This window comes from Pteropus medius, unplaced genomic scaffold (assembly GCF_902729225.1).
Source record: "Pteropus medius unplaced genomic scaffold, Ma_sr-lr_union100, whole genome shotgun sequence".
Classification (NCBI taxonomy): Eukaryota; Metazoa; Chordata; class Mammalia; order Chiroptera; family Pteropodidae; genus Pteropus; species Pteropus medius.
In genome coordinates this window covers 241,339-266,779 of record NW_024354362.1, presented here as the reverse complement: position 1 = coordinate 266,779, position 25,441 = coordinate 241,339, and the positions used below count along the sequence as shown (strand labels likewise).

Here is a 25,441-nt window from a genome sequence, read left to right as displayed (position 1 = left end):
CACGCTTTACAAGTTTACCTCGATAACCTTCGCAACAATCCTGCAAAGAGGTTTCTTTATTATAAAGTTTATAGAGGATGAAATTGTGGCTCGGAGAGTGAGTCCCAACCAATAAGCTAGAAAGTGGACAGGATGTTAACCAGGAGTTTCTGACTCTGCGGTCTTCAGAGGTTCCTCTGTGTTTTGTCCCTAGAGAGGCATCAAAGGCTGGGGGACTCTGTACACCTGTATGTTCTTTCCAGAAGATAAGAGCTCGCAGAGGCCAGGGTCTGGCTGCTGCTTAGTGCTGTATCCCCAGGGCCTAGACCAGGACACGGCACACAGTAGGTGCTTCAGCAGTACTCGCTGAGTGACTAAAACGTGCAGTCCAGTTCTGCCACTTCTGAACGCTTTCTTCAGGTGTCTGCCTCACGTGGTAGCTTCTAAACTACGTTCGCTTAATATTTGTTGAGCGAATGAAAAAAATGAAGGCAGTTACAGGTTATAAAAGAGAGAATTGTCCTGTTCAGTGGCACATTCAAATTGCCTGCGGAGCTTTCGGAAAACAACAAAACGAAACCCAGAAGGGTAAGGAACATCAATCAAACCACAATTCATCAGGGTGTGACCCAAGCTTGAGTACTTTTAATGATTTCAAGCAAAGGCAGGGTTGAGAATTACTATTTTGTTCATGGATGGCAGAGGCAGATCCTGAAACTATTTATTCTTCAGACTGTACCCGTGGCAGACATCGGTAATCAATCTCAGGTCTCAGGAGTCTTGAGTTCGAGGTAGCCATTATGCATGGATGGAGCTGTGGGAGGAACAGAGGTGGACAGACCACTCGTCTTGACTTGGTGAACCTGAACTTCCGCAGAACTTCCGGGGTCTAGGCTGGAGCACCTCTCCAGCAGCCGACCCTGGTTTCCCGGGCAGCTCCTCCTTTGCATTATCCCTGCCCAGTTCGCTTCCTGATGTCATCCCATGATACTGTGCCATTGTGTCTGCCTCTGGGCAATGAGCCTCCTCCAGCTGTCCCCCCAGAGAGGGGGCCCTGATGGGAGATTCGGTGGGCCACCTCCACCCCTTCTTGCTCCACTGTGCACTGTCGGCTCGGAGGGGTGGCACTGCCACCCATCGTCCTGGCTGAGGGAACCAAGGCCCACAGAACGTGAGATGAGTGAGGGTGGGTGTTCCAGATCTCCAAACCCACTGTCCCGGGGCCTCCGCCCCAGGCAAGTCTGAGCAAAGCTGTCCCTTCTGTCCCCACAGTGCATCCAGAGCCCAAGGCGGGGGTGGCGGGGTTGGGGAGAACCCCACCCCTGAAGGAAAAACCAGGTAGCAGAGGTGAGGAGGAAGGAAGACTCATGCAAAAACAAATTTTTTAATTTCTTAAGAAGCAAGCTTCACTGATGCTACTCTCAAAGTACCTGGGGAAGCAGATGGGGGTGGCGCGGGACCCACCCTCCTGAGCCCCAGGCCTGGGTGGGGTCGGCCCACCCCCTGTAAAGGCGAGGGCAAATCTCAGCTACAGGTGCTCAGAGCTCAGCTGGGGGACAGAGTGGGGAGACAAAAAGCAGCCTCACGCCTCAGCCGGTCGGGAGAGGGGGACCAGATGTGGACCCTGACCCCTGGCAGCACCCATAGCAAATAGGTCTGTGTCACAGAGTCTGTGTTCTGGGGTGAAGAGCATCTTCAGGGCTTAAATAAATGGGCAAGGGGCGAGGGGTGCAGCAGGACAGGTGACTGTCCGGCCAGCAGGCCCCGCCTCGGGGCCCGGACGTGGTGCTGAGCCTGCTCTGCGGCCTGCGTGACTCCTGGTTGGGAGGGAGGGATGTCCGCAGCCGAGGTCTCAGCCGCCTCTCTCTGGGCTCACGTTGGGGTCTTCGTTGGAGGGGCCGCCGGGGAGAGGAGGGGGCGGCAGTCGGGCTCCAGGGGCCGGGTGCGGCCTAGCGCAGGTCCTCCTCGTCCCCCTGGATCGTCTTCTTGATGCGGAGCAGCATGGTGGTCAGCCACTGGTCTAGCCGGGAGATGGAGTCGTACTCCTTCACCTGTGGTGCAGCCGGCAATGGTGATTACAGTGACAGGTGGCCAGTCCCACGCCGGGCCCTGGCTGCCTCCCTGTCCCCAGCCCTGGAGCCCAAGGTCTCTGGGCCCCAGATTCTCAGGACGTGTCCCTGCCAGCTTGGCCCCCAGCCTGGCCCCTGAGGAGGGGCAGGGAGGTGGTGGGGGCTCCAGCCAGAGCGGCTGTTTCGGGTCTTTTCCAGCCTGGGAAGAAGGCTTCCTTTGGGGGGAAAAGTAGATTTTATAGTTTAAAAAGAAAGGGTCCATGTTCCTTGTTTTATGTATGGGAAACGGGCCTGGAAATATGACAAAAGCCTGTCCCCAGGGCCACGGGGAGAGGGAGGCCAGAGAGAACCCAGGCCCCGCACGCGTCCCCGGGGCTCCATGGCTGTCCGCCCGCAGTCAGGCAGGTAAATCCCAAGGGCCACGTGCTTGACAGACGGTCTCGTGGGCGGATCGGGACCTGCGCCGGGCATGACTGAGCTCCAGAGTGCTCAGAGCAGAGCCATGTGCGGTGGCCGTGCCAGGCGGTGTTACTGACGGGCGCCGCCTCCCGTCCCCTCGGATCCACTTCCCTCCTGCTCGCGGGAAGGCAGACGGGTGACAGAGCACGCTGCCCTCCCGCTCTGCTCCTCCTCTGGGTCACCTGAAGAGCCCGACTGAGGTGGCCCTCCGGTGCTCAACAAGGGGGGCTCCGAGTGGCGCAGCCCTTGGCTTCAGGAGCAGACAGACGTGGGTGTGAACCCAGCTCTCCCCTGAAAGGTCAGGGACAAATGTCCACCATTCTCGGCCACAGCACCACGTCTAACATGGAGGCCCTCCCTGCACCTCCAGGAGTTCCTTGTGAGGATTCTGGGGTGACCGGAGAGAGGAATTCACAGCCAGGGGCCGAAGTTAGAGATAAGAAGGGCAGCACATCTGCCGGCCACTCACCGCCTCGGTGTAGCTGTCCACGTTCTGCTCCTCATGGGCTTCTAGCAACTTCTGTAAGAAAATGGCAGGCAGGCGTCAGAGGCCCCGGCAGACCTGGGGCCTGGCCTGGATTAGATCTATACACACTCTCTCTGGGTGGGTGAAAGATGAGGGGGGGACAGGGGGCGCGGAGTCCCATGCTGGATGAAGGAAAGGGCCTTCTTCCAATCCTGCCAGTGTCGGCAGCGGCTCGCGAGCTCATGGATATGGGGTGTAGGTGTGTGTGTGTGTGTATGTGTCCGTGTGTGTCCCTGCTCAGCCCTTACCAGCTGCTCCACTACTGCCTGTATGTGTCTAGTTTTATCTAGAAAATGGAGACCCAAATGACAGGAGAGAAAATGAAATAAAAACAGAAAGACCCCTGAAACCACTACACACACGCCTTGGCGATCGCAGTAACCAGAGCCAAGCCCCGAGCTCCGCCCCGCGTCCCAGCCACACGCCTCCGGCCGGCCTGGAGAGGGAGGGGGACAGGCCCCGGCACTCACTTTCATCAGCTTGTACTCCCGGGAGTCCGAGAAAGCCGGGAACAGGTCCTCATACTTCTGGACGGCAAGCTGAGCGTCGCGAGGGTGGATGGGAGGAAGGGGACAAGCTAATGACAGGGCTGCTGGAGCTGCGGGCCTGGCGGCCAAGGGGATCTGCGCGTGGCCCAGGCCCTGAGTCAGCTCTCGCGCCCCTCCCCCAGCCTCCAGTGTCACCTGGCTCTGTGCCTGGTGTCACCTCCGTGGAGCTGAGCTCAGCGAGAGCCTGGCTACAGAGACAGCTGGGGGCGAGGGAGGCGGGAGGAGGCCCTTTCAGGCCAGAGCTCAGTGCTGCTTCCTGCACCTGGCCCGGCCAGGATAGGGGACAAGTGACAACTGCCTCGTCCAAGTACACCCCACATGCCAGGCCTGGTATTGGGCCCTTCTCACTTTCAGCCACCATGAGGACCTAGGGAGGGCCGAATGATGGTGACCCCCCAATCTGACACTGGGAAAACACCCAGAGAGGGCAGTGGGCCATGGCGGGCCCGGGGCAAGCTGGGGTGCCGGGGCGCAGGGCTGTGGCCGCCTGCTCTCGCCCCTCCTGGGAAGCAGGGCTGGGTGGGGACATGGATGTCCAGGAGGCTGTGGGCAGTGCAGCGGGACCCCAGGAAATCCGGCCACTCCCTGGCCATTCCCCGCCCCTCACCCAGCACCCGCCCCGCTCCCGCCAGGGAGCCCTGACGATGGGCGGCGGGGCATGCAGCCTATGGTTCCCCCTGTGACACTGGGGGTTGGAGGCCCGGGCTCCGGGCTGGCTCACTAGCTACGTGGCCTTGGACAAGAGACTCTGGGCTCAGTCTCGATGTCTTCATCTGGAAAACGGTGACAGTGGCGCTAACCTCACAGGTGCGGTGAAGACTCATGCTGTGCTCTGACCAGAGAGAGGGCTTGGCCCGCAATGAGCCAGGAGTCGGAGACTCGAATGCCATGAGGCGGGGCAGGTGACATCGGGGACAGAAGCGCAGCAGCGAGAGCAAGTGTTTCCTGACCAAGGCCGACTGTCAGGGGCCAGACGTGCGGGAGGGGCTCGCCCCTGCCGAGGGCCTGCGGGGGGACCTGGCCTCCTGACAGTGGCCCTAGCGTTCCGGGTGCAGTCACCAGGTGGGTAGGGCACGGTCTGGGCCGGCTCACCTTGGCGTTGAGCATGTCGATGCAGAAGTGGCAGAGGGCGGCCTTGAAGAAGTAGTCCTTGGCGCTGTACTTGAGCAGAGGGCTGTCCATGGCGTTGGTCCCCACCTGTGGGCATGTGGAGGCGGCACTGTGAGTTCACGGCGGCCAGCCAGAGGGCCAAGGCCACCTGGGGGTCAGCCGGGAGCCGGGTCTGTGCCCCAGGTGAAGCCCTGCTAAGCCGGGACTCCAGGGGCAGAGGGGCCAGGGACCAGCCCAGGGAGTCAGCAACTGGAGTGTGAGGGACCAAGGAGCCTCACAGGGCGTGATGAGGGGTGGGGGCTGTCGCCACAGAGCCAGCTGTCTGTGGGCCTCCTGAGGCGCCCAAGACGATGGGAAGAGGCGGCTCCACTGTCAGGCCCGACAGGAGGCTGGCACGTCGCGGGCAGAGGGGTGGCGGGCTGCAGGAACATGAGAGGCGGGGCCCACCCCTCTCTCCTCCCAGGCCAGCTGCTGCCTTTCTCCTGGCCAGCTGAGCCCACCGGGACAGCCTGGGCGCCACCCAGTGCTCCCCACACAGCAGAGGAGCACCTGCGCAGCCACGTGACACCCCCTCCCACCACGGGAGAGGAGCCCTGTTCCCTGACCCCCTTCCTGCGGGCTCCTCACTGCCTCCCGCCACCCCAGGCTGTGGAGATTCTTCCCATCCCTTCCCTGCCTCTGGACGTTCCGAGTCAGCCTCCCTCTGGGGTCACTCGGGAAGCTCCCTGTGAGGACCGTGAGATGGCTGGTGGGGACAGGGCGGTCACACCGCATGGGGTGGTGGGTGGAGAAAGCATTTAGCCACGTGAGTATGGGGCGAGGGGGCGGGGATGGCAGGGTGGCAGATGGGAAGGGGACAGGGCGCCCCACCGGCCCCACCTGTTCGTAGATGTCGATGGCCTTCTGGTACTGCTCCAGCTGCGCGGCGTAGCCGGCCACCTTCAGCAGACACTTGTTGGCTGAGCTGCGTGGGCGGAGGGAGGGAGGTCAGAGCTCGGGTCGCAGGCATGCCAGGGGCTGGGCAGGCGGGGGCAGGGCCGGGCCCGGGTACCTGTTGGACTCCTCGCCTTTGTAGTAGTCTGCGGACTGCTCGTAGTGGGCGATGGCCTGGGGAGACACGGGACGGAGGGCAAGGAGGTGCCCATGCAGCGTCTGTCACCCGCAGGTCTGGACCCGCCTGGGACACAGCCGAAGCCGTTCGTGCACGCTCTGCCAGTGCCCACGCCCCCTTCCTGGTGCTCAGACACGGGAGGACACGACAGAGGGAGGCGTCCCGGTCCCACAGGACTGGCTGCTGCAGCCAGGCAGGGCCCGACTGCCACTCACCTTCTCAATGTCCACCAGCTCCGTCTCGTAGATCTCGGCGATGGAGACGTGGTGCTTGGCAGCGATCGTGAATCGGCCCTGGGTGGGGTGTGAGGAGGGGCCGGCTGTGACCAGCGCCCCAGCCCAGTGCCTGGGGCGATGGCTCCCTGCCCCAGCTGCACCTGAGGTGAGGTGTGCGGGAGAGGGTGCCGAGAGGCAAAGGGTGCAGGGCTTAAAGGGGAGGCTCTGGGGTGAGAGGCCCTGGGTTGAGGGCGGCCCCAGCTGGGGGACCCCGGGCAAGAAGCTCCACACCCGCCTTTGTGTCCGTCCTGGCTGCGGCACAGAGGTCCCCGGCCTGAGGGAGCATTTGAGAGATGGTCCCGAGAGGCCATGGAAGGACCAGCCCAGAGTCCTGGTACGAGCTCTGGAGAAACCGGGGTTTAGGACCCAAACATCCCCACTGCCCAAGGGACAGCCGCCCCCAGGCAGCATGGCCATGGAGGTGGCCCTTCTCACAGGCCGACCTCCGTCCTCCAGCCTCCCGCAGCAGCATCCTGTTTGATTACCAGCTCCCAGAGTTTTCCCCAAGGAGGCCTCCAGCTCCCAGGGGGCTAAGCGCCTTCCACTTGGCTGTCCTGTGGGGGCCAGGTCTTGGACTCGGCCAGGCCTAGTTTTGGTCTCAGCGACTCCTGTTTGTGAGTGTGTGTCCCTGAGAGTCACATCACTTGTCTGGTCCCCCTGTCCTGACTGTCAAACGAGCTAACGACGGCACCCCCGTCACAGGACTGAGGTAGAAGGAAGCCAGTCGCCCAGTGTCTGGGTCAGTCAATGGCAGCTACCGTCACTGTAATACTGTGGCATCCCCACGGGCCGGCAGGGGACAAGACCCCATTTCCGCTGGGGGAAAGGTCTGACAGACAGAGGTGGGGTGAGAAGAGGCAAAAAGTGGAGTCCACAGGAGCCTGGGCCTGGCTTCGGTCCCGGTCCAGCTCCCTGGCCTTGGGCTGGCAGCCGCCTCTGGGCCATGCCGATCTAGGGGGATCTCCCTGCGGTGCTGACACCCAGCCCTCTGGCTGCTGTGAGCTGGTAATCCAATGGGATGCTGGTGGAGCAAGAGGGGGCCTTAAGGACAGAGCGCCTAGGATGCTAGGGAAGAGGAGGAGCAAATGTGACCCCAGACACTGTAACTCTCATAAATGAAGAAGACCATGGCCCTCGCGGAGGCCGGAGGCAGAACCGGGGCAGGGGTGTCTGTGACGCGCTGGATGCTGCCACCAGGAGCCAGGGTGGTGGGAAGCTAGGTGAGGACCCAGCCAGCCCGGCCCGGCCCAGGTGACCAAACTCCCCCGCTCCCGTCCCCCACCTGCTCTCGGTGCTGGAGGGCGGGGGGAGGTGAGGCGGGGGCGACGCGTGGCCAGGAGGGGGAAGCGCGCACGCGTGACCCTCACTTACCATGTCTGGTAGCCAGATCCTGATGCAGCTCATCAAACAGTTAATGGCCTCTGGGGAGAGGAAAAGGGAGGCAGGGAGAAATGAGACAGCGAAGGCATTCTGATTCTGGCAGAAGCTGGGAGAGGGTGCTGTGGGCTGCCTGCAGACATCAGTACAGCTCTCCAGGTTGCCAGGGTTACTGGGAGAGAAGGTGAAGGAATCCCTGAGCCCAGGAAACCTGGTCAGACTGATTCATTCTGCAGACTGACTTGCTGGGCACATGCTTCAGCGCGGAGCTGGCTGCCCTCTCCTTCCAGCTGCCACAGTGCCACCACCTCCCCGGGAACCCCAGCGACAGGACACGGCCAGTGCCAGGTCAGGCTGATGGCCAGACTCCCATGCATGTTTTGAGCCAGACTTTCCAGGCCCCGACCCTCCAGGATGGAGATGCCCGGAAAGGTGCAGCCGGAGGCGGCCAAGCCCGATGCCTGGGAGGCGCCCGGGCTGGGCCACCCTTCCACTGCAGGACATGGATCAGCCACGTTCCCCGCACCTGTCTGGCCTCCGTCCGTGGCGGGAGGAGGCTGGCAGCTGGGACTCCGAGGCCCTATCCCGCTCTTGTCCCCGTCTCGGCATTCGGCGGAGCCCTCTGCCCTTCCTAACCTGGCGGCAATACCCGCTGGCTCCTCGAACCGCGGGTCTCGTCAGCGAAACAGACATGCCGGGTGGTACCGACACGGGGACCTGGGCTCCCTTAGTCGTACTACCTCTTTCGAGATTTTAAATTTGGGAATGGCTTTTTTCTTTCGACAAGATATTTGGAGAAGAGAGAAGCATGAGTGGGAGGCATTTTCTAGCAGGCAGAGATGAGATTTCGGATGGATTTTTTTTTTTAACACCGTTTCAACCCATCTCAGTGGGAAAGGGTGTAGGGGAGGTGGAGGGGGCCTTAAGGACAGAGCACCTAGACAGACCCCAGGATGAGGGTCTGAGCTGGGCCGAGGCTGCAGTCCAAGGCACTCGGGAGGCTCCTGGTCTGCAGCCAGGGTGTCCATAGTCAGCCAGGCCCACGGGGACGAGAGGCCACGGAGAAGTTCAAGGCCTGACACCTGCTCTCAAGGGGCTTATGGTCTTACTGCCTAGGCAGACACCTGACAGAGGCGCTTAGCTCTGGGTTAGGCTTTTGCAGAGCCCACAAGCCCTATTAAATTTACATAAAAATGTGTGTCTGGCAGCACTATCCTGGGGGTGAGGGGATCTAGAGGCTTTGTCCAATGCTGAAAGGCCGCTGGGGACCCCAAAAAGATTTGGAAGATGTACATCGTGCGGTCAGGGTACTGAGGTTGATGGCTGGAGGCCTGAGGCAGTAGGGACCGGGAAAAGGAGGCAAAAGGCGGGCAGAAGAACACAACGAAGATCACAGCCTGAAACGTAAGTGTGACTTTCACACACACACACGTGCACACGCACGCTCACGCACGCACATGCTCACCGCGCGCGTTCTGTAACCGAGCGTTTCTAGACGTGGCGGCTGAGCTAGCACCTGGGTGCAACGCAGGCTGTGGCATCGTGACGAGGACAACAAGGGGCAGGCGCCTGGGCCGCAGCGAGTGGGCTCCGCACACCCCACCCCCGGGCCCTCTGAGACGCTCTCCCTCCTTTCCCGAGCCAGCCCTGGGGATCCCGCAGGGCTCCTGCAGGCAGAGGCGGCAGCAGGGAGGGGGAGAGGCGGGACGTCCCCACAGTGGGACAGGACGCCCCGCAGGGAAGGAAGCTACTCCCTGGGCCGCAATGTGATTCACAGGGTTAAATCCCCTTTACGCCACCACTGCGCTCGGGGACAGCTGTCCCTGAAGCAGCAGGCTGCCGACAGATAAGCCCCTAACACTGGCCACAACTGGCTTATCTTGTCCAGTCACAAGGACCCCCAGGATGAGTGGCCAGTGCACTCCTGGAGGAGAAAAGCAAAACTCACCCCACCTGCCCCTGCCCCCATCCATCCACAGAAAGCTGGAGCCAAAAAGGGACTCTGGGAACGATCTGGCCCAGGATGCCGGAAGGGGGGCTGAGGCCCAGGGAGGGGAAGGAGCTGGCTCACGAGACAGTCTGCAACCCAGGGCCCGCTGTACCCCCTGGACTCCAGCCTCCCTCCCCCTCCCACCCCCTCCCATCTGCTGCTGTAGTCCGCCCCATCTCGACCGACTTGCCCATCTCTTTGGCAAAATGGGCAAACTGCAGAACCCTGCAGGAAGTGGCACGGATTAAAGGCAGATGCCACGGGCACGGTACACAGTAGACAACCAGTAAATGGCAGTGGCGGGGGTGGGTGTGAAGGGGAGGGCACCTCCCTGCCCTGGGTGCACAGCACACATGCACACCTAGGCCCAGCGATAGGGCGGGCAGGTAAAGAGGCCTCCCCGGCCTGAGACCACCCAGGGAGGCTGATAGTGGCTGAGAAGCTGAGAACTGCTGTGGCTGTGGGCATCGCCTTCCCTCCCTACCCCGCAGCCACCAAGGCGGCAGGAAGCCACCCCTCGCCCGCACTGAGGGCAGACTCCGCAGAGGGAGTGATGACAGGGACCAAATCTTTTCCTTCTGCCCCGGGCGGCTCTGGCAGGCTCTGGGCACAGGCTTGGCACCAGCTGCCTGTGGAAGTGAGGCCCTTCCGGGGCTCCTGCAGGAAATGCTGACGTGGGCCAGAGACTTGGAGGCAGGTGAGGTGGTCAGCTGGCACCTGCTTGGGGAAACTGGGCCAGGGTCCAGATCGGCCTTCTAGCTGTTTCACAAGGCCTTTGGCCAAGGGGTGGAGGCTGGGAGTCCAGGCCAGGCCGCACTGGATGGGAGCCACGGCTGCCCCTGCCGGATAATCGGCACACGCAGATGCTGCCCTGGGCACGCTGCCTCCTCACACATGCTCTCTGTCAGACCAGGAAATGGAGATCCGACACATCAAGGGACCTGCCGGAGGTCACAGGAGAGCAGGCTGCTCCTCCAAGGCCACACTGAGACACATATTGCCGCCACAGACCTCTGTGAAGCTGGACTTGGCCCCAGAAGCTGGACTTGCCCGCCCTGCCCAGCACCAGGCTCCCATGTTTGGGCTCCGGCCAAGGCGCCCGCTCTTGGTTCTGCCCAAATTAGGCTGTCCTCTGCTCCACTGCCCCTCCTGTTCCCCTGTGAGGCTCCCCCACCTCAGATCCCACCCCTACCCCGCCTCAGCTCCCTGCACAGTGAACCGGACTGGCTGATCCTTGGAGAAAGGAAGTCGGCCTCCGTGCCCCACAGGGGACTGTCAGGTCACCTGACCAGTGTTTTCCCATTGCCTAGGAAGCTTCTGCCACCCTCTGTGCTTCCCTAAGGCCAGGCCCCAGGCCACACCCAACACACACCCTGCAGAGACTCGCTGAGAGCAGAGAAAACTCAGATCAAAAGCCAAGGAAGGACATGACACCACAGTGCCAGGTGGGGCCCGACCAGAGCAACCGGCTCTGTGCACATGTCACAGGCCCGGCACTCAACTCCTGGCCCAGAAACAAGTCCTTCCGGGCACTCAGGAGCAGCAGCACTGAGATCAACCAGTTCCCCAGGGGGCAGAAGGAAGGCCGGGAGCAGGTGGTGGCGGGTGGGGGGACCTCCGTGGGGGATGCAGAGACTTCACTGAAAACAAACCCAGGGTTGCCTGGGTCATCAGCACATCACCCACACGGCCCAGCACTCAGCTCTGTGCAGGGAGTGACAATGGCCCACCCAGTCACAAGGTCTCCCCTCAGGTTCTTGTGAGGCCTGAGCCCACCACGTGACCACTTAGGCCAACACCTGTGAGACACTCAGTGGCAGAGAACAACTGGTCAAGTCTGGGGTCACAGAAAAGCTACCTGGTCTACACAGAGATCAAATCCCAGAGCCAAATGTCCCCGACAGTAATAACTGACCTGCCAGCCCTCATGCACCTGCGCAGACGCCTCCCCGCACTGGGCCAAGTGTCCCCTTGTGGGCATGACAGGCTTTTATTCCAAGATCGGGCATCCTTAAAAAAAAAACCATGTCTTTCCCATTCTTATTAGAGTGACGATTGATGGTCATAAAAAAAAGTCTTTGCTTGCTAAAATGAAACGTTAGTAACCCATGCCTGGCACCGAGATTTAGAAAGTAAATTAAAATTCCAGCCCCGGGAAACCGAAAGCCTGGCGCCGTGGGGCTGTGCTTCCGTTTCTGGATGAGCCCAGAGGAACAAAACGGTTTCCTCAGGACAAGTTAGTCTCAAGCAGGACTCTTGTCCCCAACATAGTCTCACTGGAAGAAACGTGTTCTCTGGCAGCTATATTTCAAGCTTCGTCCCTCCCCTCACCCCACCCCCCCACCCGGGGTGGGGGTAGGGGGAGGGAAGCCAGGTTAGAATAACTTCCTCTCCTTCTTCGGCAGTTACTCCTACCTGGCTGGTCCCAGAAGCCCTCCCACCCGCTTCTGCATGTTAATTCTGACAGCAGAACAGATTTTCCTCTCCCCGTGGCATGCGGTGGGTCTGAAATGTAACACCCACTCCCAAATGCTCCCAGGCTTCGGGGAGGGGAGCCGTCAGCTGCACACACAAGCAGAACGGGGAGGCGGAGGCTTGGAGCAGGATGCAAATGCCAACCGGAAGGGAGCCAATTCTGAAATTAAAGCATGACAGCCTCCTTGCTGGCCTATCGCCTGTCGGCCCCTGGAGAAAACCAGAGCCCCACGGAGCAAACCCAGGACTTCGTTGGACAGTGCTCCGCGGGGGCTCTGGGCAGCCAGCTCCAGTGGCCCAGTGGCCCGCATGCCCTCACCTTGGGGGTCGGCTTTCTTGAAGGCGTTGCCGGCGTCCACAAAGCAGGTGGCCGCGTCGTGCTTGCTCTGGAGCTGCAGGTGCAGCTGGGCTGCCTGGCAGAAGGCGTTTCCGGCAGCTGGAAGAGAAGAGCGATTCTGGCCTGAGCAGGGCGCCATGCTTTGTAAGCCACGGACACTGTCTTTCCCGGGAGGTGCTGGGGCTCTCGAGAATTCGGAGAGTCCCCAAGAGACTGGCCTAGACCTCAGGTGCCACGCCAGCCACGAGGCACGAGGGGTGGGGGCACATTCTGGGTCTGCTCCCTGCAGGATCTTCACGTCCAGATAGGAAAACAGGACATGGACACCGAGAACCTGAGTATGTGGGGACAAGTGCCCGTGCGCGGGGGGCAATGGTGGCCACGCCTGAAGTCTAGTCTGTTCCGTGCTCAGCTGCATGCTGTCACCTTCCATGGGCCCCAGCCATTCTGTTCATGTGTCTCAAATCCTAAACTTGCAGGGGACGATGAAATCTCTTGTCCTCTCGGGGTAGGGACTGTGCCAACGGGAGCTCCTCGGCCACCTGTTCTGAGGCGACTTTCCTGCATTCTCCTCCAGCTGACTCTGAAAATCACTGGATTCCTGAGCCGGAAGAGGACCAGAGGGCCTGGCCCCAAACCTGCAACTTCAGAGCCTCAGGACAGACTACGGGTTTTCACTGCGTAGGATTTATTATTTTTAAAGCCTCCAAACTTAAATGCAAAATTTCCAGAAAAAGTAATATCATTGGGGAAAAAATTTTTAAAAAGGGGCCTAGGACTTTAGTTTGAATAGGTGGGGGGTGGTTTACAAATTTTAGGGGGAAAGCAACATCTATGTAATTGAAAAACAAGGATTCTTTCTTTTACGACCCTTTCTAAGCTCGGGTACATAAACGTACACACAGCATCCGGGCCGCTGCACAGCATACTCTGTGAAAGCTCACACGCCCTCGGAAAAGACGACTCTCGATTTTACCCTGGGCTTCTACACTCCTCCGTAGTCCCGTCCCGGGTTTCATCTCCTTCTTGGTCAGAAAGTTCTCGTCTGGGTTCCAAACTGTGTCTTTGCTTAATTTCCCTGATCCAATTTCGCTGACGCTGGCAGTCGGATTATGAAGTCACGCCCAGAGGGCTCCGCGTGCCCGCTTTTCAAACCTCTCCCCGGGCCCTCGGGCAGCTCTGGGACAGAGCTCCGGCTTTCCGCCTCGGGGAGCCCCTCCCTGCCACCCGCCTCTCTGTCGCTGACGCCAGCCAAGCTCCAGCCTTGGGGGGGTATATGACCACAACTGTGGGCCAAGTCAGAAGCCTTGTGAATTAGATGACACTCCGCCACCAACACAGGCTGTGTCTCAGGAGGCGTGGGACGCGGGTGACCTCTCCCGGATGGAGGCCACTCTGGCAGTGGGGGACACTGTGCCACCACAGTGCTGACTGCCCTCATCGCGATGCCCGACCTCCGTGAACCCAGCTACGGCCCCTCGGAGGCAAGTGCTGAGGAGGATATGGATTGGGAGAGGCCAAGTAACTTCCCCAGGGTCACGTGGCCAGCCCGAGCTGTGACACGAACTCGTTACTCTGGCTCCAAAGGTCAGGAAGCGACACAGGGGCAGATTAAATACTCAGGCTTTGGAGTCAGAGCTGTGGTTTCTGAATCTGTCCTGTCACTTCCCAGCTGTGGCACCTGGGGCAAAGGGTGGAGCCAAAGCCTGTTTTTGAATCGATAAAATAGGAAAATTAACAAATGGCACTGACCGCCAGGGGGTCGCTGTGCTGCGTCAACTAACGCACGCATGCCCGGCGTTTACCCCAGCGCTCAAGAAACGGTGGCTGTGACGGACGTTATCACTGGGACCACCTGAATGTCCTCCAGCGCAGAATTCAGACTCTGATGGAGACACTCGGGAAGTTTCTGGAGACATCTGAAGTTCTGAATTTAAGGGGAAACCCCTCAAAAGAGCTCATCGACCCACGTGGGGTCTGTTCACTAATCCGTGTATCCTCATCCTTTGGGTCCTCCCTCCAAAGCCCTGTGATCCAAGCTGCAGAATAACCCAGTGGGCCCAAAATGATCAGACGGCAGGACGATGCTAGAGATGGCGTCAAAAGAGAGGGGGCTGCCGGGCCTCGGGGGCAGGAAGCCGAGGGAAGAGGGGCAAGGAACGCTGGGCGGAGCCGGCAGAGACCACGTACCACTCCAGTTCTTGGCCATTTTGAACATGTTTGCTGCTCGGGCGTAGATTTCACATGCTTCCTCTATTTTGGACGAGCCACTGAAGGGGAAACAAAAGGAGAAGTAAGAATGAGGGGACGATCCAGTCTGGTAGCGAGGGGAAGGCAAGCGGGGGCAGTGGCCGTGTGCCCCTGTGCCTCCGGGCCACACGAGTTCCCTGAGAAGTCAGCCTCCTGACCAGCCGCAGCCCAGGCCACTGCTCTGACTCAAGAGACACCCGGGTCGGCGGCCCCCACCCCCTTCACACCAAGGTGGCCTGGGCCCTCCTGGGGGTGACCTCCCCATGAGCCCTGGCTGCAGCCCTGCCTTTGACAGCTGCCCCCAGGCTCCCTATAAGTCCCCTCCCCGCAAGCCCCAGCCTGCAAAGCATCCTGGGGGAAAAGCCCAGCTTTGCACGCCTCGCCCCCTCCCCAGCGCCTTAATCCTGTGCCCGGCACACTGCGGGTGTTCAGTGAAGACTTCTCAACCCTCAGAGTGTGTCGTTACCAATCCGGGACCGGCACAACATATGCATGACAGAGATGCATGGAGAAACACTGTTTTAAAATGTGTATACAAAGTTCCGTTTGTATTAAGACAGGATAAAAAAAAAAAAAGTAACCGAAGGAAACATACCTACCCGTTTACATAAAATTTCTGGAAAACCACACAAAAAACTAGTTGCAGCACTTCTAAGGTGGGGGCTGTGGAACTGGGGGCCAGGGGGGTAAGAGAGACTGACACCCCCCATCTGTACTGTCTGATATTTTTAAATCACCTGCACATTACATCTATCCAAGAAAAGAAATACACATATTTTAAATATTAGGATTTACATTGGGTGCCGTGGTCCAGCGATGAATTACACTTCTAGCGACCTATCCTCAGAAACGAATCCGAAAGCTACGAGGATGCTCAGCACGGCGTTGTTTAAAATGGGAAAACAACTCACAGAAAACTTTCGTGCAACTGCAGGGGCCTGGGAGATACGGGGCAGCAAGTTTTAAAAAAAATAAAGAGCGCTGTGTTTGGACAGCCTTCCCCGGGCTCACTGGCATCGGAACCTCACCCTGCCCTGGACCTCCTCCAGAACCAGTCCCGCAAGTCCTTCCCCCTCTAGGAACCCATCCCGGCTCAGCACGCCAGGTCTGCGGTTTCTGTGACTGCTCACACCCCCACTGCCCACGAAACAGCAGAATAAAACCCCCACGCTCACGAGTCCCCTGAATGGAGCCTGGATTCTCTCTTCATTGACACCAACTGTTTTGTTTCGAAAGAGGAGAAAAGGGGGCATTTTCCAATCAAAAGCCACACGAGTCACCTTCCTTCACTGTCCCACCCCTCACCCCTGTGTCAACTGGCCCTGGACATTCGCCAGGCCAGCTGCAGCCGGCAAGGGCTTCTAGTGCGACGTGGGGGGCTGTGTCGGGAGCACGCTAGCACTGTAGCCCACCTTGTCCGGTCCTCTGAATCACATGAGGGGCAGTTACAATAACCAAACCAGAGCCCGCAGCCACCGTCCCTGGAGATTTCACTCAGCGGGTCTGGGTGGGGCCTAGAACTGGGGTTTTTCATAATGGCCCAGATAATCTGGGGAGTCTGGGAGGGGAAAAGCTGACCCAGACCAATGGCTTGGAAAACAGCCACCAGTGACATGTCCCAGGTCAGGTGACGTCCGTAGCCGGGGCTGGAAGCCTGGCCCGAACCTGAACCATAGCAGGGGGGTGCTCCTCAGGTGAGAGGTCCATCCTCCCACTGTGGGGCTGTGCCGACAGTGTCTCCACGACCCTCTGCAAGCCCAGGAAGTGGCCCTGAGTGGTGTGCTCTTCCCACAATCACCCCTAGGCCGCCCCCCAGCTGGCGCCACACGGCTGGGGCCTAAGACTCTGCTTGGAGAGCTGCAGAACCCATCCTTGGCCTCAGAGAAGTAAGGCGCTTCACAGGCTTCTGGCACGAGAAATTTCAGAAGGGTCCCTTGGGGCCAGGCTGCAATGCACCCCCCCCATTTTCTATGGAATGTTCTCTGACACTATGAGCTCGTATACTAAAATCACAGGTCTGCCCACCCATGGACCCCCTAGTATGTCCTTCCTTTGTGGTGTAATCAAGTTCTATCCAGACCTAGACATTCTCTAAAAAGCCTCAGGCTCCTGGATGGGCAGAAGTGGCCCGTCCCACAGAGAGGCCCAAAGCCGAGTGACCAACGATGAGCAGAGCCAGCACCAGCTGGTTTGTTTCAGCTCAGGGGACAGAGTGGACACAGAACACAAAGCCTATCAGCTGCCGGGCTGAAACTCATGATCCTGGACTAAGCTGGGCCAACCCTGCACTGGGTCACGGGTACCAGCTAGAGGGTGGGAAAGCCGGCGGGCTTACCGCGTGCCCTGGCCTCCAGCTTGCTCACTCTGGCCCCCGACACTCAGGGCCTGGCCACTTCCACGGGAGTGACAGAGGAATCCCTGAGTTCCATCCTCTTCCTTTAGAGATGGAGTCCCCAAAGGGGGAAAGTGACTTACCGAGAGTCACTGGCAGACCCTGAGGGAGAAGCTGTTCACATACCCATTTATTCGACTGGGGAACAAACATCTGAGCATTTATGACGTGTCAGGCAGTGGACATGATAGCAGTAAACAAAAGGGAAGGACCTGGTCTTCGATAAACAGGAAATGAGCTAAACAATTTCAGAGAGATTAAGCACTGGAGGAACTGGGGAAGTAGGGAGGGCTCTGAATGGGCAGGTCAGACATGAGATTTGAGCTTAGTTCCCAATGATGGCTAAGGAGCCACCCACGAACAGAGGGAAGGGCATTCCACACAGCAGCACGGCACGTGCGAAGGCCCTGGGACAGAAGCACGGATGGCCAGCTCGAGGAGGGGACGCGGCGCAGGCTGTGGCGCAGGCAGCGGTGGGCGCCGAGGCTGGAGAGGCGGGCAGGGGCTCCCGTGCTGAGCGGAGAGCAGAGGAGGCTCGGGCCCTCCTCTAAGGTAGCCAAAGGGTTTCTGGCAGAGAACTGTGACCAGGACGCTCCCAGCTCTGCTGCGCCCCCAAGCTGAATCCCGCGGGAGGATTTCTCTCCTGAGTCAGGTCATGTCGCTCACCTAAGGACTCCACGATGAAACCGCACGCTCACTGAGGGCGAGAAACCAGGCCTTCTCCCTCTGCCCTCCGCACAGGATCCAGAAAAGCTAGCTGAGCCTGCCTCTTCTGGAGAGCCCAGGTGGCAGCAAAAGCGACAGCTGACCGTCCCTCCCCCGCTGACCTCCCCCCGCCACAAGCTGCCTGTGCTGGGCTCCTCCAGCCCGCGGCTGCGAGCCATCCTGGAACAGAGGGAGCTGGTCTGGGCCAGCCTGGTGCACGGCCGTCTATAATTACCCGCACCGCGTTGCCTCCTCCCCGCCAAGGCGGAGGACGCAGCCTCAGGTCTCCCAGGCGCAGCCACCAGCCTCCAGCGACTGCCATATGGAGCGGAGCGGAGCGAGCATGCCAGGAGCGCACGGACGGCTGCTGGGACCCGGGCCAGGGGGTCTGCAGGGCTATCTCGGCTTCTTTCCCTCCTCCTCCCTCCCTGGGGTCCTTCCTGGCTCCCGCCAGCCCCCCACCCCCCAGCAGTTTCCTAAAGACCCTGAAAGGCAGGGCACGTGGGGTAACTCCCATTTTAGGCCCTCGACACTCCCTGTCCCTCCTGGACCTCAGTGGTGCCTCAGCCATCAGCCCTCGGTCCTCTCCTGAGACTTAAGGACCCCGTCCTGGTTCTCTAGTCAGTGCACTAGGCAGGAGAAATGGGCCCAAGGACCGGGCCGCCCTTGCCTTCTCCCGTAGGCTACGCCTCTCCGTTACTCTATGACGGGTGACGATGGCCCGCCAGGCACCCTGGCCAAAGGGGCCGGAGTTCCTCACCATAAGCCTTCCGTTCTTACGAAGGAATTCACAAGCACCTGCAAGAGGAAGCTGGCTGGGGCTCAGAGGGGTCACGGGGCCTGTCCAAGCTCCCACTGCCAGGAAGTGGCAGAGCTCAGAGGGGACCTGGCCCTGGGGGTCCACCTTGCCTCTGCCTCGCTCAGAGATGTGGGAGGCCTCCTTCCCCGTGCGGAAACGAGGAGGCAGACCGGTCTGACAGACTGAGCAGCGGAGAGCTGCTCGGCTTGGGGTCCCCCATCTGATGAGTAGACTGCTCTCTGCTGGGCCTGGCTGCGCGGCCTCTAACGGGCTTCCTTCCGCGGTCCCCGCCGCGCAGCACAGCGGGCAGGAGGGACATTAAGGGTGAAGGTCCGGCAGGCACGGGGAGCAGGCGGCCACCGTCCGGGGCCCTCTGGCATCTCCCTCGCCGCAGACACGCAGCCCCTCACGGCCTCCCAGGTCTGCGGTGCCGGGCGAGGGCTGGGCCCCCACAGAGCGCACGGCCCTTGATGACGAAAGAATAGAGCTCTACACACCAACCGCCCAGCTTTGGAGCTGTCACGGGACACCAGGCTAACGGCGGGCAAGAGGTGGAAAGAGAGTGGGCCTGGGGCCCAGGAGACCTGGGCCGGCATCGGTCTCGGCACTTTGCTAAGTGTGCGACCTTGGGCTAGCAGTCCGAGCCTCAGTTTCTTCGTCTGTGGAGTAGAGACGATGAACCGGCCCGGGAGGTGTCTGTATGAGGATCAGAGGTGACATAAGCTGGCAGAGTGCAGCACGGAGCAGGTGCTCAAACAGCTGCATGAGACGGAGGAGGAGAAACACACGCCCAGGCCGCCAGCCACCGGCACCGGGGCTGCTGGGGCTGCTCGGGGCGGTCGGAAGACCTCGGACTGGTCGGACAGGCCCGTGTCCCAGGGCTGCCTCGTGGCTGCCCAGCCTCGGTTTCCCCGTCTGTACCTGGGGCTAAGCCTCCACGCCCGGCAGAGCTGCTGCACGCACGAGAGGGAAAGATGGCGACAGCTCCGGGGGAGCCTGCCACACGCGGGTGCTTAGTGACCCAGAGCATCGCTCTGTCAGACTGAGAGCAGACTCTAGAACGTTCACCCACTTCCACATCTCGCCATGACCTTCGCCCCACTCCAGATTGGCTAAGTGCCACCCCGCCCCTCTGGTTTCCACAGAGCCCTGGGCCTCCCGCCTACCCTACCCCTGACCTCAGGCCATCACTCTCCTAGGGGCCTGGCAGGGCACCGACGGGGTCATCCCATCCCAGCCAAAGACCTGAAGTTCTTGAAACATGTTCCTTAGAGACCTGTGTCTCTCAGTGGCTTCGCCCCACACAGGGGCACTGAGACCACTCTCTGACCAGGCAGCAAGGCCCATCCACTGAGACAGGCTGCACCCTCGGACTGCAGCGAAACGACGGCCCAGTGACCCAGAAACCTTGTGTCCCCCCAGGAAAGACTCCACTTGGAAACTGGGCAAGAAATGCCAGGTTTCAGAAGCAGGTCCTGGCAGCTGGCAGGGTGCCACCTCGGTGTGCTCCACGAGCGGAAGGCTGTCTGGCGGCGGAGCCGGAAGCTGTCATTCATTCCCAAACTAGGCCCAGCTAAGGACCCTGGTGGTCCCACACCCCGACCCTGGCAGCAATTCTGGGCTCAGGAAAGGAAGCCCCCCCACCTCCGCCCCGGGCTCCCGGGACCGCCGGGCCTACGGGCGGTTCAAACAGGCACTAATCCGTCACACCTCATCTTTCGAGACTTGCTGTTTGTATACAGAACCCCGTGTCGCCTCTATTTCTCCAGCCCCTCCAGCTCGTGCCACTACCTGCGCTTCATGACGACGTGGCAACAGTAGCAGCAAACGCTTAGAAGCCCGTCCCAGGGTCTGCTGTGCCCTCGCCAGCCCCGCGGCACGATTACCCTGCTCCCCGGACCCACCGTGAAATACTGATCACCACGCCCGTCACTGCACAGACGGAACCTCCCGTGCGTGCTCCCAGCCCAGTGGAACCAGGCTTTATTTTGGAGTGAGGAGAGGGAGTAGGGGGAGATGTGAGGAAGGGGGGAAAGCCCCAGGGAACAGAACAGCACACCACCCCGAGGGGCACAGCGGGGAAGTCCACGGCCAACGAGTCCAGGGAGACTCGGAAGGAAGGGCGGCGGGCCTGCCCCTCCCCCTCCTCTGCCGGCTGCACTGTGCTTTACTCAGGATACCTTGCTTTTTGCTTCCAGAGAATTCCGCCGCCCCCCACCCCGTCGGGCCCCCTGAGGGGGGAGCGGGAGTAAGGTACAGAGGAGTCGTCATCCACTACCACCGGGCTGGTTGGAGGCCGTGCACCAAAGCCTCTTAGCGTCACAGCCCGGGAGGTCCTCACATCCGAGGCCCCAGGTGGGTTACCCTGCTGGCGCTTCTGACAGGAGCAGAGGCCTCTCAGTTTGGGTGTCGTCAAAGGGGAAGGAGAGAAGGAGAAGCGCGAGGGACAAGCCGAGCCCCAACCCTCCTTTCTCGAAGCCGCCCGAAGAAGCCACCGAGGGCCTTGAGAAAGGTGGTTGTGAAATGCTGACCTCAGGCAACCCCAGCTCCAGAGGCCAAGGCTAACCCCTGCCGGGTTCCCAGCCCTCAGACAGAGGGTCACCCGCCCCATCCCCGCCCCGCATCCCCGCCCCGCTTCCCTTCCCTGCCCCCGCTCACTCTCCTCTCAGCATTATCTCCACTGCCCTTGGAGCTGGAAGGGCCTGGGGTGAATGCACCTCTTTCAAAGGTTTGAAGGAAACTGTCAAGTGGGGGCGGGGAGGGGGAGTTAGAGGGAGGGAGCTCCCTAAAACACTGAGTTTGCCAGCACCCTTGGAGCCCAGAGTGAACCTGAACCTCAAGGAGAAGCCAGTGTGGGGCGAGAGGGCTCTGGGATCAGACGGGCCTGGCTCTGAACCCCGAGGCTGCTTCCTGGAGGACTGAGCAAATCCCTCACGTTCTCCAAACCCCGCTTTGTCCACACCCACAGGGGTGCTTGTGAGGGCTGCAGGTGAGGACGCGGGCAAAGCCCCCGGCCCAGGCCTGACTCGCCAGAGCGAGCACATAATACACATCGTCTGCTATGATTTCTGCCACTGCCCTCACTCCCCCCACAGCGGCCGCTTAAGTCTTTTCTAAAAGGCAAACAGAAACCCCCAGGACTGGCCCACTATGGAATGAACGTTTGTGTCCCCCCAAATTCACGTGTTGAAATCCTAACCTCCAAGGGGACAGTATTAGGAGGTAGGGCCTTTTGGGATTTGTGCCTTTAGAGAAGAAAGCCCAGAAACCTTGGCCACCCCAGCCACCCTGAGAGGACACGGCGAAAAGATGCTGTCTAGAGGAAGCGGGCCCTCGCCAGACACGAGACCTGCTGGCACCACCACCTTGGACTTCGCAGCCTCCAGAACTACGAGAATCAACTTCTGCTGTCTACGAGCAACCCCATCTATGGCATTTTGTTGTGGCATCACAGACTCAGACAGACCCCCTTAAAATCCTCGCTGCTCTCCAGCAGCTCCAGTCCAAGCCCTTTCCGGAAAGGCCACCCCTGCCCCCAACTGGCCTTGAACTTGGCTGAGCTTCATCTCCCACTTCGCTTTTCCGACTTGATGTGCTAACATGGAACTCCCTGTTTTAAATGTCACACATCTGGGCTTTCCTCGAGCTGTCCCTTCTTCCTGGAGCAGTGCTCCCCGACCAGAGGGCACCCCCAGAACTCCTGCTCATCCTCCCAGATGGAGGCCCCTCCTCCGGGGAGCCTTCCCTGGTTCCTCTGGACCTCGGTTCCCTATCACTCAGGGCAGAGTCTCCCCTCTAGCCAGACCTTTGTTCGCACAAAGGCCACCGCCTAGAGCACCATCCTAGGCCCCCACTGCCTTAGCGCATCCTAAGGTGCCCTGGGTCCTAGCTCGCTCCTCACCAGGAGCCTTCCTGCAGCCCGTGCGGCGGCTTCTCAGCTCAGGAACTTCGCGTGAATGACACAATCTGGCCCTTAGCTACAGCTGATAGTTCTGCTTCATTACTGTTTGCCGAGTGTTAATCTTAGGCCTGAGAGAAATCATTTTCCTCTACCTTTCGTGGTTCTTCTGGCTGGTCTAATAATCAAATTGACATAAGGCAGAGTAGCAGGAAAAAAAACAAACTGAAGTTTAATAACATGAATACCTCCTGTCGACGTGGGAGAGACCCAGGAACACTGAGTAACTTGCCAACATGACAGAAGTCATTACATTAATAGCACCTTCGGCTAAAGACAAAAGATGCTGGGGATGGAGAGTCAGCTATGGGAGGCGACCGGGAAAAGCACAGCTGACAAGGGTAAGCTGTTACACAGATGTGAGTCTGCCGCCTGGGACAGTGAGGAGACACCGCACACGGAGACTCCCCTTACCGACGGGAAGTGGAACTGCTACTTGGTCTTCAGAGCTTCCCCCGTGCCTGCTGTTTCTTAAAATTACCAGCCTACAAGAACCAATATCCCCAAGAAGCATATTTTGGGGTGGCAAGTCCAGCTCCCCTTCACCTGCCTTCCCGACCAGGTGGAAAGTGTCCCGGGGGCTGGGCCTTCGCCGCTCCTTCCAGGCACAGCCCAACGGTGCACTGGTCCTAGTCCAGAGAAACCAGATGCCGAAAGGCACCCAAGAAAACTATGGGCCGAAAACTGAGCTCTTGGCCCCACCCCAAAACGCTGCACTTGAACTTCTCCCCTCCTGAAGGAAGAAGAAATAAATACACACATCCCCCCTCTCTGCTCTCAGCCTCTAAAACAAAACACGTCTGACGTAATCATTACCTTCCGTCCGCCCGGATGTTTCCCCACGCCAGGCAATCCTTGGTCAGGTATTCAAGTTCTTTCGCTAAACATTATCCAACCTCCAGCAACACTGGCTGTCAATCTCCTCTCCCGGAAAGACCCCGCCCCCGTTTCTCACCAAACTCCCAACCCTGCCTCTCCCAGTCCCCGGGCCCTCCTTCTGGCAGATTCTCCCAGTCTCTGCCTCTCTGTTCCCACTCTCGGTACCCCACCTCCACCACAGTTCTTCCTAACTCTAGGAACGACCACCACTCCCCCACCCCCAGGGCACTCGCCCCTCTGCCCTCCTGGTGGGCCTTTTCACACCCCTCCGACTTTCTATCACACTCTTCCTTCTCCTACTCCTCCCATACTCTCTCTCTTAGGTTTTCATCAGCTTCCTCTCAGTCGCCCTGCTAATAAGTCCAAACCTGTCTCCTTCCTGGAAGTGACACTGATGACAGCTAACACTTTCAGAGTGCAACCATGTGCCAGGTTCAATTCTAAGCGCTTTACACACACTCTCATTCAATACTAGCAGCAAAACTTCTAAGGCAAGTTTTACCGGCGACTCCCTTTAACTGGGAAATTACCCAAGCTCACGAAGTAAGCGGCAGAGCCACACTTCAAACCTCAGCTTTTGACACTCCTAAACCACAAAGAATCCTCATAGGACGGTCATCAGAACTACTTTAACGAGCTAACACAAAGTTTATGTGCAGTGTCTACCGCCTTGTAGACACAGCCACCTTCGGGGCCCCTTCTCGGCATGCCAAAGCCATTCTGCTCACACCGCCTGACCATTACTCAGTGATGACACAGCAGGCCTTCCGCCCCTTTGGTTTTCTCATCTCTCTTTTATCCCTCCATCTCCTAAACCAAGCCAGCATCGCTCGTTCCGCCACCCCTCATTAGTCCCCAGCCTCTCACTCAGCCCAGGGTTCCTCGGTCTAACCCCATCACACCCGGATTCCTCTGCCCAGAGCTCACTCGAGTATAAGGTCCCCTTTCACTGATCACCTTCGGCCAGGGCCATACTCATCCCAGGCACCTCACACCTGAACTCATCACTCCCAGGATCACCTAAGCCCTGACTCCTCAAGCCCATGACCCGGCGCTCACGCAAATCCACTGCCGCGGGCCTCGGAAAGGTCAATCGCTCGGACAGCAGTCCTCGGCCCCACGCCCCATCTCGCTCGTCTGGGATCCTTCAGATGGGTTCTCCGCGACCGCCGAAAGGCCTCCTGACCCGGCTGCTCTCTCGGGTTCCCTCGATCCCCCCAGAGCGGTCCCCTTCAGGGCCTCGGACCACCCTCCCTAGGCCTAGATTCTCCTCCCGCCCCTTGGCCCATCTTCAGCCCTGGACCCCTTCCCGCTTCATGATGATGTCGCCACGGCCTGAGTGTCCTCAGCCCAGGACCCTTCAGCCATCTGAGACTGACTCTCCCCAAACTGTGTGGCCACAGCCCAGGCTCCCTGGCCCTCAGTCTGTGGCCCCCCCTGGTGCCTTGAGCTACGGCACCTCACCCCCGAATCCCCTCCATCTTCTAGGCTCGAGCCCTTCGTCCCTGTCCCGCCGTTTCAGGCCGTGACTCCTTAGTCCTCTCAGCCCAGGTCCCGGCCGATCCTCCGCGAGGTCCTTACCCGAAGAGGCCCGAAAAGAAGGATTGCGAGTTTTTCACTTTGCGCTCGGCCTCGGCTAGCAGCGCCATCGCCTCCGCTTCCTTCCCGGAGTTGTCCATGGCGGCCGCAAAGGTACTCAACAAAGCGCCCGACCCGGGCCCGGAGGACTCAGTCGGGCCGGGCCGCAGTACACAGGCCGCGGGAGCTTAGCGGGTTGCGTTGACGTCGCACCGGCGCGCGCCCCCTGCTGCCGCGAACCACGTGACTCGCGCTGGCCAACCAGCAGCCGCGGAGGGCGGTGCGTGCCCACCGACCACGCCCCCTCCAGGCGCCGCACGCAGCCCCGTGACCCACGGTGCCCAATCGGCGACCGATGCTTCCACGCCTGCGCATATAGTTGCGTCAAGCTCCCTACATTTTTCCTGTTGTTCCTTTCGACATCCCCACGTGATTCGGCATGAGCCAATCGTAGTGCTTACCGTCAAGGTCCTGCTTCCGAGGTGCTGCCTTTCTGGATCCTCCTCCACCAATCAGCAAGCCCCCCGCTACTGGGAGGGGGGACCTTTTCTCCCTGCGGAACTTGGGCCGTAGACAGCTGCCCTCTGACCCTCACGTGACAGCTCCCGACCGGGTAGGAGACAC

The 25,441-nt window shown here is 60.0% G+C and overlaps 1 protein-coding gene across 2 annotated transcripts; it reads right to left on the bottom strand.

Annotated features, from left to right (window-relative positions):
- Window positions 1–1,472: 1,472 nt before the first annotated feature.
- Window positions 1,473–25,056, bottom strand: NAPA (NSF attachment protein alpha). Of its 2 annotated transcripts, XM_039852187.1 has the most exons (11): window positions 24,821–25,056; window positions 14,447–14,526; window positions 12,239–12,355; window positions 7,449–7,498; window positions 6,018–6,095; window positions 5,743–5,798; window positions 5,571–5,655; window positions 4,674–4,778; window positions 3,504–3,572; window positions 2,977–3,027; window positions 1,473–2,030 (listed from the first exon to the last, which is right to left on the bottom strand). In XM_039852187.1, the coding sequence occupies exons 1-11, from the start codon at window positions 24,916–24,918 to the stop codon at window positions 1,929–1,931; spliced, it is 891 nt and encodes a 296-aa protein (XP_039708121.1). In that variant the 5' UTR covers window positions 24,919–25,056; the 3' UTR covers window positions 1,473–1,928. The 2 variants fall into 2 exon arrangements, with proteins under 2 accessions (XP_039708121.1, XP_039708120.1); XM_039852186.1 differs by lacking the exons at window positions 7,449–7,498; window positions 12,239–12,355; window positions 14,447–14,526; window positions 24,821–25,056 and having other exon boundaries at window positions 6,018–6,509.
- Window positions 25,057–25,441: the final 385 nt, after the last annotated feature.

What these genes read in the sequence shown, in the direction of transcription:
- NAPA (XM_039852186.1), bottom strand. Translation starts at nt 6,494, where the DNA reads ATGGCCATGCTGCCTGGGGGCGGCTGTCCCTTGGGCAGTGGGGATGTT. An exon ending in AGCTGGTGGACATTGAGAAG is followed by an intron (nt 5,799 to 6,017) that starts GTGAGTGGCAGT and finishes GTGTCTCCCCAG; the next exon opens with GCCATCGCCCACTACGAGCA. An exon ending in CCATCGACATCTACGAACAG is followed by an intron (nt 4,779 to 5,570) that starts GTGGGGCCGGTG and finishes ACATGCCCACAG; the next exon opens with GTGGGGACCAACGCCATGGA.